At 38.9% G+C, this 18,707-nt stretch overlaps 2 protein-coding genes across 2 annotated transcripts in view; both read right to left on the reverse strand.

Moving 5' to 3' along the window:
• The window catches only part of F5 (coagulation factor V), an 87,977-nt gene extending 84,901 nt beyond the window's left edge, over nt 1–3,076 (reverse strand). The window contains exon 1 of the mRNA XM_063105905.1: nt 2,919–3,076. Within this exon, the coding sequence (XP_062961975.1) occupies nt 2,919–3,076 (158 nt within the window). The remainder of the gene's footprint in view (nt 1–2,918) is intronic.
• A 3,340-nt stretch (nt 3,077–6,416) lies between these two features.
• Nucleotides 6,417–18,707, reverse strand: part of SELP (selectin P) — a 31,760-nt gene continuing 19,469 nt past the window's right edge. Inside the window, exons 11-16 of the mRNA XM_063105906.1 lie at nt 13,664–13,849; nt 12,615–12,824; nt 11,702–11,887; nt 9,756–9,875; nt 7,459–7,489; nt 6,417–6,471 (exon numbers count right to left, since the gene is read on the reverse strand). Coding sequence (XP_062961976.1) covers nt 6,417–6,471; nt 7,459–7,489; nt 9,756–9,875; nt 11,702–11,887; nt 12,615–12,824; nt 13,664–13,849 — 788 coding nt within the window. The remainder of the gene's footprint in view (nt 6,472–7,458; nt 7,490–9,755; nt 9,876–11,701; nt 11,888–12,614; nt 12,825–13,663; nt 13,850–18,707) is intronic.

Genomic DNA, 18,707 nt, shown 5'->3' on the forward strand with positions numbered 1-18,707 from the left:
AGATAAAGTTGATAAATGGCAGAGCCAAGATTCAAAAAGGTGAAACCACTGCATTCATGGTAAAGAAACTTGTATCCTGTATTTGAAAAGGTTACTTAATCCATTTGTGCCTCAGCTTTTATAACCATGAGATGAGAATAATAGCAAATCTCCCTCACAGAATTGTTGTGAGTATTAAATAATTTGATACGTGCAAAGGGCCTTGGGCTGGCACATTGTAAATACTCAATGCATATTAGCTAGTGACATTATTTTTTAAATGTAATAATACTTGGTGTTTAGCCTTACGATTTGTAGTTATAGTAATGCTCACAATTTTTTAATATGTGGGATACAAGAACTACATTAATATTTGGGGGCAGAATTAAAGGAGGCATGAGCAAGTACTTTTGGAATGGCTAAATATTGAAGGTAGTAGGTTCTCAGTCACTGGAAGCATTGAAGTAGAAATTAGACAACCACTTGGTAGGGATATAGGTGATAAGGTCATGGGGAAAAGTAGGAGGTTAAAACATGAAAGTTTAAAATGAATTAAATGATCTCTTAGAGTCCTTAGAACCCAGAGATCGCAGGATTCTATACATCAGTGTCACTAATGCAAAAGTCTATTTTTATTTATTTATTTTTTAGTACAATTAAAATGTAATTCCCTCTCTCCCACCCTAGATCTTTAAATATAGAAATATAGAAGATGGCATAAAATCTTTAATATGAAAAATCAGTCTCTTACATGGAGTTATTTCAATAGAGGTATGTTTCCTAACATGTTGCACTATATGTATTGTATGTTCATACTGAGGTATGTCTATTTTGACTTGAACAATTTCTATTGGAAAATAACCTGTCTGAACAGAGAGTTAAAGATTATATTAATTCAAACGACATGCATGATGAGTTTCCCATTTATGAAAACTGTATAAAAATGATTTGTTCATAACAATAAAATCATATAAAGCTAGAACCCTAGGAGGAATATATACAAGGGTACTTCAAATAGTTCATGGAAAGATTTCTGTTGTCTTTTAATTCCATTTCTCCATAAACTTTTTGAAGTAACCTCATATATGTGTGTATGTATATATATATATATATATATATATATATATATATATATATATATATCTTTTTTTTTTTTTAGTATCTGTTACTGCATACATGTGAGTGATTGAACAAGTTTTCTTCAGAAAATTTTTGAAAACATTCGCCTTAGACCTGGAACAAGAATAATAGATATATTTTACCTTTAAAAGGCATTGACCTGCTAATATTAGATGGAATAAGTGGACAGATCTCTGCTTTGCACTAAAATATACTTTGGCAAAGGATGGAGTCGTCTAATCTAAAATTAGATTTTTTACATGAAAGTATTAAAGAGAAAAGACATGACTTGAGATTCAATAATATTGACAGTTTGTCTGGGATATCTTTCTATGGTTTCGACTGAATAATTGATATCGGAAAATGACTCTTCACAAAATTTTGGAAACTCAGCCACACAGTGAGGGGAGAAGATGACCAGTCATGGTTCCCTGTGGACTCACCACATGAATCAGCCCTTTGCCCTATGTGGTTCTGCCTACAGTATTCTACTTATTATTTCCAATGTTAACTACAGAAAAGAGAACAAACTCCTAAGCATAAACACAGCATGTTACGGGAAAGCCAGCAACCAAGTTTGTGTTCTACTCTTGAGTGGGCAAGATTAGTGTTGGAAAGACTGTTATTTTCTTTGAGGTTTTAGTTAATGGCAGTTCCCGAAGGGTATGGGTGTGACCTAGATTATCACCTTGAAATGCCATATGTAAAATGATTACTTTTTAAAAAGAGGGATTTCTTATTATTATAAGAACAAGACGGTATTTAGTGCCCTTCAAAATAACCCAGGTACAACTACATTTTTAAAAAGATTAATACTATACACTAAAAGACTCGAAATATTACATTATTCCTTGGCAAATTGCTTTGGTTTTGTAATTGTAAAAGAGGAACACATCTTTCACAATCACTTAAACTGTGATGTTAAGTTTAAAAAAATGAGTCACACTAGTAGGTTTACCATTTAAAACAAAAATATAATTGACTGGAAATATTGAATAGACCCTATGATTTGGTTAATTTCTGGGAAGTATTATTTTTAACATTTCAATTAGAAAAAACAGTTTACAACTTGAAGATAGAGTTTAATATTATTTAAACCTCCTCTTAGTTACATATGCCTTATCTCAATGACCAGGGTAAACCATATCCCAGGAAGTAATTGAGAGAGGAAAAAATGAAAAGTCACATTCAGTAGCATGCAGAAGTCAGATAGGGAGCAGAAAAAAAGGTAAAAGTATATAAGTGTTGCATTTCCATGGACTGATATTTTGAAAGTCATTTATAACAAAGCAACAAAATTATGGCAATAGTTATTCAATGATCTGCTTATAATAAAGCAAGTAGTATATACATCTTTAATTTTAGCAGATGAAGCTATGTGGATAATGAAATAAATAATATGTTAAGTAGAAGTTTTATTGAAATACTAAACTATTGAAAATGTGGAACAGGAATTTGCAGGAAGGGCTAAAGGGGGTGGTAGTGCCTGGTGCTTTTTAATTGATCAATATATTAAACCAACAATCAAACACACTAACAAAACTGTATTGAAACAAACTCTTGAAAAGAAAGCAGCATCTAATCAATCGAACTGAATGTTTCTATATCCTCAGAATGAGAAACTATATTATTGGAGACAAAATTAGCATCTCCAGGTTTATTTCATTCATTATTCTCTCCTATTAGTTGCATTTACTTACCTGAAGGTTTTTTTTTTTTTTTTTTTTTTTTTTAAGCCATGGAATTGCAAAGGAAATGTTCTCTAAAAGAAATAGATTATCGTCCCTAGCGAAGGCCACCCGGATCCCACCTTGAGTTACCTTGCGTTTGTGGGTTCGGGGCGGTAGGTCCAACTGATGCCCTGAGCAGCCACGTAAAACTGCCTTAGCCGCGCTGCTTCGGCCACTTGGCTCCCCCAGCCTGCCCAGCTGATGCTCAGGACCACCAGGACCCAGAGGCGTGGGCAGCCCGGGAACATGGTTCCTTCCCTGCTCCTGCCGGCTGCCACGGCCCCAGGCCCGGGGCCAGGCTCTCCCAGCCGGCTGACGGCCGCGGCTGCAGTGAGCAACTCGAGGCTGCGGGTGGCAGCCTGCCCCTCCCTGCAGCTCCTCCGGGCTCCTCTCCCTTCCCCCTTTCTGGGACTTTTCCGGGGAGGGGGTTGGTGAGGTCACGCCCCCGGTGAGGTGACGGGAGGTATGAGGGAGGGCAACCAGATTATTGACTGTTTTACTACAGATGAAGAAAGGGCAGCGATCAGAGGCTCTGGCAGGCGGAACAATGCCCAGGGATTAATGTTCCAGGGACAAAACTCCTCTTCCTCCATTACCAGCCACTCTCACCACTGGAGCGGTAGCCCCTCATCATCCACCGTAAAACCTGGTGGGTCAAAACACTTGCCAGACCTTCTGCAATGCCCAATGCAGTGGGACCCAACACCCTTAACCAAATCGCTCTCATTTTGACCTGAGGAAAAGGGTATTGTGTCCTGTTACTGGACACAGAGACATTGTATTTTCAGATGACAAAGAAGCAAGGGGACCAGCACATGAACAGGGACTGCTGACCTACCAAGGCATAGTTCTGTCTTGATAAGGGCCTGTTGCCAGCTAAAGTGGCAACATAGCAGAGGGTTTAAAAAGCTTGGCTGAGAGAATCAGTAGTCCAGATTTAACCCCACTTCCTAGCAAGCTGTGTGGTCTTGGGCAAGTTACTCTATCTCGCTGGAGCACAATTTTGACATCTGCAAAATAGGGATAATAATAACAGTTTTTCCTGATAGGGTTGTTTGGAGGATAAAAGGATACTGTAAACTGTATAATTCCTAGCACATTGAAAGCACAGCACATGTCTATTACTATAATTATGTATTTCCTGCCTCCTGGGTCCCTTATATTTTTTGAAGGATCCAGCTGTTTCACACTGCCTTAACTCCTGTCTTACTGTTGATAGAGGATCTGAGTATTATATTGTCTGATGAATCATTATGTCTTGTCTTGGGTTCCCTGGATCTGCATACCTCCAAGCTTCTGTCTTATGTTTTATGCATTCAATACACTCAACAAATTGTAATCTGGCACCTCAGGTGAAATCTTAAAGAAAACAGACTCCTCAGCAACCTCCCTTTCCCCATGCACAATCTTCCGTTTTTGCTCCTTTGCTAATACTATTCTGTCAGCTTAGAATCTCTTCTTCTTTGCTTGTCCATTCTTTACAGTCCAGCATTCTGTCTCCCTGATTCTGGGCTCAAATTGGTTTTTCCATTTTATGAACCCCTACAACACTATTCAAAGTATATACTCATATTGATTACCCTTTATTATTCTGTGTGAATGTCTGTTATCTCCCTAACTACATATAAACTATTCAAGAGCAGGAACGATGTCTTCTGTATCTACAATATCAGTGGTTTGCAAAGTTGGTAGACCATCAGACTTCCCTGGGGAGCTTTTACAAAATGCAGATTCAGACAGGGTTGAGAACCATTGTCCTAGAATACATAGCCTAGTGATTGACATATAATAAGCAGTTACAGATACTATTGGCAGTGTATCAGAGGAACATTTTAAAAGCACTATATTCCCTAAATCCCAAGGTTACTACCAAAATTCTTGCAAAATTATAGTAACCTTTTGTTAGACTGCTTTACCATTTTTATTTGCATGTTTGCTTATGTGTATTTAGTTGACATCACATATTTATTGCATTACAATTCACAGAGACAAAATAACTATATTTTTTGGCTCTATTTTTTGTATCATTTCCAGATAAACATTGTGTAACTTTCAATCGCCTATTTATTAAACACGGAATTTAGAGAACATGTAAAACACATCTTTTCTTTCCTGTAGAACTTAAGGTGAAAAATTCTTCTGCTTCTCTGATTTATTTTGGGGCAGGGAGTGTATGAAATGCATTTGCTGGCTGATTAAAGGGTCGAGCTGTAATTGGGACAATTGTAATTGTGCATTACATTGGTGGTAAACAAAGTATTGTACACGGATCTTATTAAACAAAACATCAAATAGAAGAACATAGCATTTGGGGAGAATCCTTTTAATTAATACTAATATACAACATTTGAATATCAGTCTTTGGGGCCTTTGAGGGAGAGTGACTGGTGGAGGGAAGGTTTACAGTGACATGCATCTTCCTGTCTTGATTCTTGGTCTTTTGCAGCCTCTGGTGCCATCAAGAGGCCTCTTTGGAAGCCTTTGTAGCAGAAGTCTAGGAGGCCTCATAAACAACCACTGGAGACCCTAGAAGATTCTACAGGAATTTCCGTAAGTTAGAGATACCACCTGCCTTCCAACAAAGTAGAGAATGATTTCCTTCAACCCAAAAATAAAGAGGTATTTTTATTTCTCCACAGTCTGGCCTTCTGGTGAGTCAGATGCTCCAGTCTCTTTGGCTAACTGGTATTTCAAGTGACAGCCGGGTCAAAGCCCACAGACCACAGCAGAAACATTTGCTTCTGGTTTCTGCAGATTGTGTTGGAGGAAGAGGGGAGGTGGAGCAGGAAGGGCTGGTGGGTGCAGAATTTGGGATTGTGGTATAGTCCTTCTGCTCTGGTCCAGAGCTAATCTAAAGGAAATTTCATGTCCTTCATTCACAAGTATTTACAGAAAACTGCAGCAAATGTGCTACAGTTAATGTCAAGTCTAGCAGGAAGCTTGATGTTCACAAATGGGATCCTGTAAAGGTTGAATGAGGTGACCAGGAGCAGAAAAGTTCTCTGAAAACGAGACCAAAAAATTAAAATAATTATATTTTCCTCAAAAGAAAGAAAGAAAATCTCTCATCATATCTGTCCCCTGAGGCTCAATATAGTCTTCTCTTTCCAGATTCCAGATATCCTGCCACCCAAGCTACTTGTTGTAGGAAACTCATCTACTCACTGAGCTTTTTAGAGAGGGAGGATATCAGATTATTTTTATGTTCCCTGCAGGTAGCATGGGGGATTGAGTCTATAAAAGTCTGTAAAATTCTCCCAGCAATCCTGACTTTTGCTTCTAAGGCAAGGCCACAATGTCAATACCACCCAGCAGCCAATACTGGGAATGTCACGCATCCTGAAATAAGTTATGCCTTGTTAGAATATATCTGTCCTGAGGGAAATGGAAATCCTTATATAAACTCACTCTTTATTGCCACTCCACTGTCATACCTGTCTCCTACTGCTGACACAACTTCTTTCAGGGACTGAAAATTTAATACGTGCTTAAAATTTGATACATGATTATATCAAGAAAAGCCAAGTTTATTTTCTTTTTCTATTACTGATCTATTTCATTCAAAAATATCGTTATAGGTAACTTACCTTAAGGGCTTGGGTCAAACGCAGCATTTGTAAAAACTCCATATGTTCCTAGGGGGCTAAAGAACAGAAACACAAGGATAACCCACCACATAGTGCTTAGTCCCAGAAACACACCATCCAACACGTCGTATATCCAGAAACCATGGATTACCACCCACCGCTGGAATTATGCTTTACAAAGGAAAGAAAAGCAAATGCCAGAGACATTTTCAAGATCCCACTTAATAACTCTATGTAATTTGTGTTGCATTTTACACCCCACTAAGGTAGTGTTGATGCTTTATGTATTGAATATCTGCTATGCCCTCTAAGGTGCTGCAGCCTCTTGGTGAGAGAAAATCATTTAAAAATTCTCACCTTAAGACTCGATAATCTGGCAATAGTTTTCAAAGAATGGTGGTATTGCCCCCTAGAGGCATTTTTTTGATTTTCTTAATGATCAAGAGTTTTACTGACTATAGTGGGTGCTGTATGTCCTAATAGGAGGGAAAGAATTGTCCTACACCCCATGTAACTTTAGAATATCCACTCAATATTTACTCAATGTTTATATAAATATCTACTCAGTATTTATATATGTTAGAAATCCCTGAGCCTGAAACTTAACTGCTTTACATACAAATATAGAGTGTTTTGGTTTGTTTTTTGCATCTTTTAAAATGCAATTGTCATGTAAATTGAGGGAAAATTAAAGCAGAGTGGTTCACCATTATGAAAACTCAGGTAGTTGTTGGCAATGCCTCTGATGCTATGTGAGTCACTAATACAATGTTCACCCATCAGTCGGCCTGCGTGGCTGTTGCCTTCATAGTGATTCTACCAGAAGGTGCAAAGCGTCTGATGACCTCACAGCGTCTGTTAGCATATCTCTTGAATTTATTGATTTTAAAAACATTTTGTGTAGTTAGCATATATTATCTGTGTATTTCAGTTCAGAATAGTAAAGGGGACATTAAAAAAGGTATATTGTATAATCGTTCTTATAGTAAATTAGAAAGTCAAACTAGCAAAATGTACTCAATCATAAAACATTTCCAACTTACCTCTGAGAAGTCAAGGGACGTTTCCCATCATCTGAAATGAGTGAAAAGACATGAATGATCGTTTCCAAAGAAAAAAAAAAGACACGAAGGAGAAGGATCATCAGTGATAGAAATTACTGGGGAAAGTTAGTAGACTGATTTTTCAGATGGGCTCATTATAAGGGGAGTATTGGGAACAATCTCTCCCTGAAAGGTAGAACCTGCTTTAGGCTAAATTAAACACTTGGCAATATTTCCTCTTTCCTTTCTTCCTCGTTTCTTTCAGTAAAAATCTCTCCTTATACCTCTGGTCCCTGCCTCTGGCCTCTTGGAGGCTGTATACAGAGTTTGTTTTGTTTCTCTTTGTTGTTGTTAAGATCTTTGGTTCTTGTGGCCCATTTCTCTGGCACACAAGCCCCCCCTATTGCTGCACCCTCTAACATGCTCGCTCAGCTACAGCCAGGCATGCTAATCTCATAAACAAATCCATACCAACCTAACAGCGGATGTTTCCCCTCCCTCGTAACATACGTGATCAGCCACTTCCTGTCTTAATCTAAATGACACAACTCTGATGGTTGAATCTTCAGACATGGCAGAAGTGTTTTTCTGTTATTTGGCCACAGACTACTGGGAAGTCTGAAACCAAACTGAGACAAGACCAGAAAAAACAAAACAAACAAACAAAAAAAAACCCTCCTATCCCTAACAGATAAACTTATTTATTATTAAAGATATTGGAGGGTGGGTGGTTGCTGGTCCTTCTCCACAGCTCAGAGGTTTCCCTAGAAATATCTCAAAACTAAAGAAAGAACTTGAGGAACAAAGCAGGAATACTGTGATTTCTATATGATTATGGAGATCAGCATCTAGGTCTTAGGAGCTCTTGCCTCTACCTTCTGCATTTGGTTAAGCAAGCATAAATTTTGCATGGAAGGATTACTTGTAGCTCTTGGTACATCTGTTTGGTCTGTAAGCAGAGTATTAGCCTCTGCCTATTGTCTTAGTCACCCACTTACAGGAAAGTATACGAAGGAACCTTGAAAATCAGCCTCAGTGCAAGGGTAGCTTTGTGAATAGAGAGACAACATGGGTGGGTGGGGAACAAGTGTTTCTGCCCCTGGGCAGTTAGGAATAGGTGTTGAACTCCTCAATTCCATGAAAACTCTATCAGGTATTTTAACATAGTCACTTTCAGTTGCCTGGGTTTGAGCATTAGTTACCCCTCTGATGCCCTAGTTAGGAGTGATGAAGAGCCCCGTTAACTTATAAACAAAGGTTTATGAAGTGTATGAGTAAGTTAAGCATCTGCAGCACGTTGAGAAAAGATGTTTCAGACCTTAAGAGATGGGCTGTTCCCTTATAGGCCAAAATTCTCTTTCTGATGATCAGTCTGATGGATATAATTTCCATTATGGACAGTCTTCATCCATTTGGTCACTTCCCTGCCTAAATTCTGCATCAGCTCCACAAGTTTTCAGGAGAAAATGCAGATCTCTTAGTTTATCACATCAGGTCACTAATCACATCAGGTCCTTATCACATCAGGTCACTTATCACATCAGGTCCTTACACCTGTATTTTTATCTCCTGCCTCCTCCATAAGCCTCTTTTGATTCAGATGCACTGAACTGCTAAACATACCATTTTCCCAGCTATTTCACACTTTCATGTCCTTCCACATGCCATTTTCTGTGCTAGAACTCCATTTCCATTTTTCCCTTGGCCAACTGCCTCTCATTTTCAAAGCTAAGCTTTAAAAAGCCTTTATGAACTACCAGTCTAGTTTAGACACCCTTGTTCTATGTTCCATAAGACCCAGGTTGTATTTTTGTCCTAACGTACTTACCACACTTCAGGATTAGTACTGATTTAACTTGTCAATCTCCCCTACTGGATAATACCTTCCTACATATCAGGGACCATCATTATGGGTCTTAGTGCCTGAGAGAGTTGATCAATAAATGACTGCTACATGAAGGAATGTGAGGGAAGGAAGAATTACATTTTTCTAATTAGTGTTAGTGATGACCAAGGGTCACCTAGACTGGAGGCCCCAATCTGGTCTTGTCAGAATTTTGGGGGGAGGGCTTTTGAAAAATTTAGATTTCCAGACCCACCCCCAAGTCTCCCTGCAGGAGGATCTGTATTTTTGTAAAGTTCCCCAGGTGATTCTCATGGGCAGAAAGTTCTCAACATCACCTATTATGGCCTCATTTACTTTTAATGCAAATATTTTCAAACATGAACTACTGAAGTTGTGGTTTTGCCATAGATTATACCAAAAAAGAGCAAGGAGAAGACTCTTTTCTGTTTACCTTTTTGTCTGCAACGCTTTCTTAGCATAGCCAGGAGTATCCCACCCGTTACCAGACCTGTTGTAGAAGCCACTGCTCCACCGAAGTAAGTCAGGGCTTCCCGGATAGTCAATGCCCCCCCTGTAAAACAAACACACACACATGCAAGACATAAGAAATGTACTGAGTGCATTGTGCAAAAGATCAAACATTCTCCCAGAAAGGTCCAAGAACCCTGAGATGTGAGATCGAGTAGGATCATCAAAGGTCCTGGCAATGATGACAACCCAGCATGAAAGATGTGGAAGATATGAAAGTCACAAATCCACTGCAATAGAATGGGAAGCAAGCATGATTTTATTCCTAACGTCTAAACATCAAATGTCACAGAATGCAGGAGCAAGCCGTGCCATGACCAGCAGGGAAAAGGCCTGGGCAGCTCTTCCATCTGCCTGCGCAAATGCTCAACATCACAATCTTCAGGGAAATTCAAATCACAACCATAGTGAGATATCATCTCACCCTAGTTAGACTGGCTATAATCAGAAAGACTGAGAATAACAAATGCTGATGAGGCTGTGGAGAAAGGGGAACTCCCCTACACTCTCAGTGGGACTGTAAATTAGTACAGCCACTATGGAAAACGGTATGGAGGTTTCTCCAACAACTACAGATAGAACCACCATATGATCCAGCAATCCCATTTCTGGGTATATACCCAAAGGAATGGAAATCATCATGTTGAAGGGATACCTGCACTCCCATGTTTATCACAGCTCTATTTACAATAGCCAAGTTATGGAACCAACCTAAATATCCATCGATGGATGACTGGATAAGGAAAACGTGGTATATATACACCATGGAATACTACTCTGCCATAAAAAAAATATGAAATTCTTCCATTCACAGCAACATGGATGACCTTGGAGAAAATTATGTTAAGTGAAATCATATTACACCCAGGTATTGATATTCAATGTTTTACCTCACAGATATGTACAATCAACTATGTTCCAATAAAAAAAATTTTTTTTTAAGATATTAAAAGCCAGGTATGGAGGGAAAAATACTGCATGTCCTCATTCATAAGTGGAAGCTAAGAGAGAAAGAAGAAAGGAAAGAAAGACCACAATTACGTCCTGGACTTGCAGGGGAGAGAACAGACCTAGGGTTGTAGGGGTCGGGAGGGATGTTGGGGAGAGGTTGGGTGGGAGCACGGGGAATAATTGTAACTTGAGGTGGCGGGCACGCTGATAGCATTGATCTAATCATCACATCTTGGGCACTGGGGCTGATGGTCAGCTCTGTGCCCCATTAATATGTATAATCAATTAAAAATATCAAATGTAATTACCAAAGGAGTCTGGGTAAGGACCCAATAAAAAGAATTAAATTATAAACACAGAAAAACTATACATGGAGGTTTGGGCAAATAAAATATACCATGGGTAATATTTTTTGTCAATCAAAGATTCAGTTATGCAACAAAAAATAGTCATAACAAGCTGCTAGAAAAAAAGGGGGGGAAAACGATGGAGATGAAATACACCTTGCAAATAGATGATGCTAATTAAGGAAGATTTGTGGTATTTATAGGGGTAAATGGTAAACAAAGGTCTTCTGAGATAATAAATTAGGACTCCTCATGAAATAACTTTCAGTTTAAGACATTTTGAAACTTCATGATGTGTTAAACAGAGATTATAAGGAAGTGAAAGGATTTATTTCACATATCTGAGCAGTGAAAAGGAGTGGTGATTATCCACACAGAGTCACTGAATCTAATTCCCACCACCCTGTATAAGGCAAGGAGATTCCGCCTGATTCATTGTGAAAAATTTATTAAGTACAGGGGAAACCCAGTGATGGGAAGCAAGACCGCTGTGAGAAATACACGGAAACAAAACACTGATTTTATTTTTTTTCTTACCCAAATGACTTTCCAAACCATATGAAAAATGTACCTTGGCAGGTTGGCACGAGAGTTGACCAGTGGCCATTCTTCTGGCACGTTGTTCTTGCCGAGCCATTAAGTAACTGACCCTCAGGACAATAGAAGGTGCAGGTCGATCCATAGCTGAAATTTTCCCAGGGGTCAGAGCAGTTCATCATTACTGGCGTATTAATGCGCAGTTCTGAGCATCTGACAACTGCAGAAAAAGAGAATTCAGGAGAAACAAACATATAGAATGAAGGTAAAAGAGATTGTGGTTTCATCTGTAACCTGACTAGAATTGCTACTAGATGAGGTAGAATATAAAAGACCAGAAAGGAAATGAGCCACTTCCAATATTCACACCAGCTCTTCCAATATCACACATACTAAAATAGCCACTTAAAGAATGATAGCCAAAGAACTACGATGAATACATATTAGCACCCAATAAATATCTGCTAATAGTTTAATCAATCTTGCCTCCAAAAATACTATTTACAGGGCCGAGCCCGTGGCGCACTCGGGAGAGTGCAGCGCTGGGAGCGCAGCGACGCTCCCGCCGCGGGTTGGGATCCTATATAGGAATGGCCGGTGCACTCACTGGCTTAGTGCCAGTCGCGAAAAAGACAAAAAAAAAAAAAAAAAAATACTATTTACAAAATTACTATTATTCTAAATGTTATTATTACTACATTTGTGATTACCTGGCATGTTAGCAAGTATTTATTAAAATACTTATAAGTGTTCAGTACATCTGAACAATGGAAGTTTGAAAGGAGTAAAGACTATCATCCTCTTTAAACTATTTTTTTTCCCAGGGAGCTTCAGGTTATTCTCTCTAATTTATGGATAAGAAACAAAAGCTCAGGAAATTAAATTTAATTAAAACAAATGAGTTTCTGCAGGAAGATAGCATCAGAACTGCCTGCTTTTCACTTTACCTCTGCATGCTGGAATTACTGCTGTCCATTGTCCTGAAGGTCTGCATCTGAGAGAGCTGTCTCCCATGAGTGTGAATCCAGCTTTGCATCCAAAGTAACAAGTGGTATTCAAACCAAAGGTTCCCATGTGATGCCTACAGGACATTGTTCCTTGCCCAGGAGCAATGAGGGCTGGGCACTGCACCTCTGGAGTAGGAACCGATCCTACACCTGTTGAAATAAAATGTTTCAATTTAGAAAGCTGCCAATTAAAAGGTGCATAACATAGTTAAGGCCGATATGGAATAACTATCTTCCGTTTCTTTCATAACAAGGCAGGCTCTAGCAAGACCTACTTAAGGAAGTTAAGAAAAACTATTAACGACAAGTATGGAAAACCAGATGAGAAAAATTATTTAGAAGTGTCCTTGAAGAGACGATTCTCCTGGCCAGAAGAAGAAACTGGGAGTTAATGTTACCAATATTTTTTTAAAAGGAAGCAGAAGGGTTGGTGCAGAAATACAAGAAAAGTCAAATATACACAGGCCAAGTGCCTTCCCACCCCTGTTTTTTTGGGAAGTGGTACTATTCTCTGGCAAAAAGAAATCATGAAAGGTAAAATGTGAACGATGCGACTGGTTTTATCACTAATTTGCCGTGTGGCAGGAAGATGATGATTGACCTCTCTGCACCTCAATTCCTTGATGTGAAAATTGGAACAGTGACTCCACCCCCTTGTAATCTCTCTTGGCTATGAACTAATGGAGACAACTTAATAGGTTCAATAAAGCTCTTTGAGAAAAATAAGCCAAAAATATTAAATAAAAATATAGAAATAAAATTGTGATACAAAATAAAATCGTGAAACAAAAAAGTTCTGTTACTCTTTAGAAATGTTTTAATTCACAGGCTGTGTCTGCTAGGCTGTAGCAGATATTACAAATAATATTGTAATATGCAACTGTCATACATAGGAGCTATTAATATACACTCCTATTATTATAGGAGTGTATATTATTATGGAAAAAAATTCCAGAAGTAGGACTGTCCCAGTGAGTATACATTATTACCTTTGCACATTGGTGAAGTTGCTGACCATCTTCCAGAAGCTGTGCATTCCACATTGTTGAACCCCTCCAGCTTAAAGCCCTTGTTACAGGAAAAATGGCAGGTGGAGCCAACAGTGAATTCTCCATGAGTGTCAGAACAATCCAAGCTGCCCTGTTCTGGGGCAAAGAGTCCTGGGCACTTGATGGCTGGAGTATCAAATCAAGAGTGTCACAATCTCCAAGTTTATTTAGAAGTTTTGTGTTGCACAAAGTTCATTCATTTATATATTCAACAAGTATTTATTGAGCAGTTACTATATTCCAGGTGTTCTGCTAAGCAGCCAGCATTCCACAACAAATAAGACAGGCCATTGACTGCATAGTGCAGGGGAGGGTGGTGGGCTTGCAATGAGGTATATAGGTAGAGGTCACGAAAATAAGGAAGTCAAGGAATTAAGCAGTCACACTCAAGAACTCACAATTTCATCCTCTTTTCTCTACACCCTCTGCTTCAGAGACCTTGTAGTCTCCCACAGCTCCCACTATCTCATCTGAATAGGTGCAGTCTAGGATTTTACTTCTGTCCACCTGAGACTACATCCTCTTAGATATTCTGTCATCTCCTCAAATTGAACACATCTAAAACTGTGATGTTCACCTTCTGTCTCAAACTATTTCCTCCATTCGTACTGATATTTCAATTGGCTGTCTTTTTTATAGTTCCACAGCACAGGACAGCTCAAGACCTCCTGGTGAAGCTGGATTAGTTCCTGGGAATGAATTCTCTGAACTAATCTTGTTTGTGAGGTTTTTGTTGTTGTTGTTGTTGTTGCTGTTGTTGTTTTAAATTTGTATGGCTGAATTCCCTCTTGTGTTTTCTTGATTCTGGTCCTTTGCTCACATTGCCCTGAATTTCTTTTCATTTCTACTGAATAAAATCCCACCCATCCTCCAGGATCCAACTCAACACAGCTTCTCTAAAGCCTCCGCTGATCGTTGCAGCCTGACCTCTTCTCTGAATGCATCAACTTTTTGTTGGAACTCGTATGCTGTCATATCACATGTCATATCTTTCCTCTCTCACTGAACAGAAAGCTTCTAAAACCCTAGAACCATTCATTTTTGTATCTCCCATAATTTTCACTGCAGGATCTCAAGAGATGGTGGTGCTCTATAACTACTTGCCAAGTGGATGAATAAATAAATTTTTAATTTACTAACCACAATTTCCCCCAAAATTGATTTTTAAAAATTACTGCAGTTACATATTTCTTAGAATTGTGTGTCTTTCTCTCCGTTAGATTCTCTAACATAAGACTGTTATTTATCAAGAAATACTGGATTATTGGCAAACTGAGTAGCTATTCTTTCTTTAAATCTGAGGCTATTCTAAAGACAATAACTTGGCCCTTTTGCTGAGCTCATTTTGCTTAGCCATTTTGACTTTTAAAAACCTCTTCAAGCCCTATGTGCTGCCTCATGGGAAAGTAATGTATCTGGCTTTTACATACTTTTAAAAAACCATATGTTTTTCAGTGACAGGCTATTCACTGAAGGATTATGGATCCTTATTGCATTAATCCATTCAAATAGGCAAAGTAACATGGCGAACTTCAGTTGAGTACTCTCAATTTGCTGAGTAATTAATAACTCCACATTGGGCAAATCAATTCTATCTAACAACATTTACTAAATGTGTCTATTGGTGTAAGTCCTAGATATCAAATCATCAAAACATTTTCACTAAGATAAATTTTTCAGAATCCGTCCGGATTACATTTTTAAGCCCAAGAATATCCACAATGTCAGCTGAATGAAAGAGTGGATCTTGTCAACTCTTTCAACACTGTATCCCAGGGAACAGGACCTAGCACATAGTAGGAGTTTTTAAAACTTTGTTGAATAAATGAATAAGTTAATAAGTGCGATTTAACATAGATGAATTCTAATAAGCATTTTTATCTGGTTTTAAAAGAAACCAGAGGAATTACTATTTTAAAAAATTGATTGAAGTGACCCCTAGTATAAAATGAGAATTATTACAATATTAAATGAACTTGGCAGATATGACTTTGTCAGTCTTCCTCTGCCAAGGTTACAGATACAGCCTTTTTTTTTTTTTTAATCTATGAAAGTCTCTGAACCTAACCTTGTTCATCCAAAGGACTCTAAATAATGCTTGACTATGGATTGTGTAAGGAAGCAGTTTTTCCTGTCTGAGGAGCAGACTTGATGAGGTCCATGGAAATCTAATCCAGATCTGGCATGTGGTGGGCACTCAGCAAACATTGGTTTAATTAAGTTTGTGGAATTATCAGGGATGCTGTTGGAGTGGAGGGGCTTAGTGCAGATGTGGAGGAAGAGATTTATACCTGTGTAACTTTAAACAGTGGTCCTATTCTTGAGCCTACTATAAAACTTTGGCAAAAACTGAATACGAAACAGACAAAGGTTGCCTTTATTACATGCTTACTGCTCTATTTTCATTAACTTCCAAGGCAGTTCTGTCACATAGGGGTCTTCACTGGCGCTTCTCTGTAATCCATTTGTAGATATACATGATTGCATATGAATTCATGAATTATTAGATTCACTGGCACTTTATCATCAATTTAAAACATGTTGATTTATATTATTCTAAATAGATTTAGTAAATTCTTCTCTGATTTTTTTAAATTATTATCTCATTTTACTTTAGTTGGTTACAGTTTCCACAAGAACTTTTTGGAAAGAAGATATAGTGTAAGTAATAAATGTAACTGGGTTGGCTATTCTAAACTTAAACTTTACAAATAAAACTAGGAACCCCCGTGGAGTCAGAGAAATGTTGTCAGAGTGAAGAAAAAAACAGATGTAAGCCAGGCCAGAGCTTGGAGGGCACTGCTTTGCCACATTTTCAGACTTGGATAAGTAGGGACAAGGTAGAAGTGTGGAGTTGGGGTTGGAACATGGAACCAGAAACCCATCTCCCCCCTAACTGAGGCTGAGTAGTAAGAGTTGGATTCAGCAACCAAACATGGTCTCCAGAGGGTCAATGACAGACAACGTTTAGTGGTCAGGAGAGCAGCAGTCTTCCTTAAGCGGCCCAGAAGGACACAACAACTGGGTACAAGCAACCCAGCAGGCAGATAGCATCATGAAAGTTGGTAGAGAGCCTCAATCACTGCTTAGGTTCAGGGAAAGGACTTCAAGTCTTGAAGGGCAATGCAGGGAGGAGACTGGAAAATATAGGCAGAGCCCAAAATATAGGCAGGGTCCAAGGAACTGGTATTCTAACTAAAATGAAGATAGTTGTAGAACCACCCCCAAAATGAAATCTTGCATTGCACTCTGAAAAGAAGGACTGAGGGCTCCACCTGTGACACCACCCCTTCTTACATGGTGGCCCCCAAGCCCCTCTGATGTACCCTACCACCCTGTAAAACACCATGTGAAATTCAGGGTTCTACGGGCAATGCTGAGTGTTAAAAGTTCATGGACTCAGGCATATGGGAAAAGAAGAGAAACCATTTGCTGAAATCTAGAGCACAAATCTGGAGAATGAGGTAGAAACACAGGTGCAAAAAATCAGAGCTCAAAATCAGGATCAGGCAAGGCTGATGATTCTGAGAGCCACAGCTGGCTAAAGCAGCTGTCCATGGTCAAGGTTGGCTCTAGACACTGAGTTGGGGCTGGGGACCACAAGGAGCTAGGCAAATGCCTCTTCTTGTGGTGAAGAGGGCTGGCAAAGAGTGAGGGGAAAGAAAAAGGGGCTTCAGAGATGACAGATTTAACAACCATGTTGGTTACATGTACTGTTTAACCTCAATAAGGAAGGTTTAGGGATTTTTTAATTCTTTAGCCTTCAAACAGAATGTTGGAAAATAGAGCTCACGATACATGCTGGTGGAATAAACGAATGAAGACTGAGAAATAAGTGAATGAACAATGAAGCACAAGCCCTAATGCCATCCCTCATAAATGTCCTAGATTCCTCAGGTCGCCTGTAGTATGTCTTTCTGACAGCAGATGGTAGTGTTTTATGTCCTTTAACCTGCAGAATTCTTGGCCAGGGAAGAGACCTCAGAGTTGATCTTGTCTACTCCTTTCCCTTTGGAATTGAGAAAATTGAAGCCTAAGGCTGTGATAAGACTTTCTTAAGGGCACATGATTCAGGGGAAGATCAATACAGTTTTTGGATATTAATCCAGTGCTTATTGCTGTTTTTCATATAACACTAATAGATTTCTATCAGATTTCTCTCATCTGATCACCAGGTACTGCTATTTCTAAAGTTCATATCAGCAATTATGAGTGTAGTTCAAACAGTTCGTGACAAAACAGAACTAAAAGATAATACAAATCTTTGCATGATCTTTTTGAAGACCCCATATAGCTGCAACCTGTGCATCGGAAAAGAGTACACTTTCAAGTGACTGACCCGGGATTTAGAAGCCCAGCCACTAGGTGGCAGTGTAGTGCAGTGGTAAAAACACCAGCCCTACATTCAGACAACCTGGGTTTGAATCCTGACTCCATACTTCCTAGCTATGTGACTTTTGCCAGCTACTTATCCTCTCAATGCCTCAGTTTCTTCAACTTTAAAATGCAGATGGTAATAATCATCTTAAGGGTTGTTTGTGTGGACTGAATGTGATAATGCACATGAAATACTGCTACTATGCAAGTAATAAATATTAGCTACTATTACTAATTCTGACTACACTGAACAATAAATCAAAACAATGCTGAGTTTTGAAACTAAACATAAGCTATGAATTAATTCAGTGCACTTCTATTTTAGCACATACAATATGCCAGACGCTGTTCAGCCAGACGCTCTAGGAAAGTCAAAGACAGATAAGGTCTGGCCCCTGTCTTTGAGGATTCCACTATTCACTGTCAATTGGTTTCGTGCTAGAGTAAATTCTACCAGTAAATGTGAGCTTCAATTCAACAGATACTTGTCACTCATCCACTTTTACTCTGTCTAGTGGCTGCAGGGAATATAAAGATGAAGGCACAACTCCTGCCCTCAAGGAAGGAAGTGGAAGGAGGAGAGAAGCACAAGTGGTTATGCTAGAAT

The sequence above is a fragment of the Cynocephalus volans genome, chromosome 8 (genome assembly GCF_027409185.1).
Source record: "Cynocephalus volans isolate mCynVol1 chromosome 8, mCynVol1.pri, whole genome shotgun sequence".
NCBI lineage: Eukaryota > Metazoa > Chordata > Mammalia > Dermoptera > Cynocephalidae > Cynocephalus > Cynocephalus volans.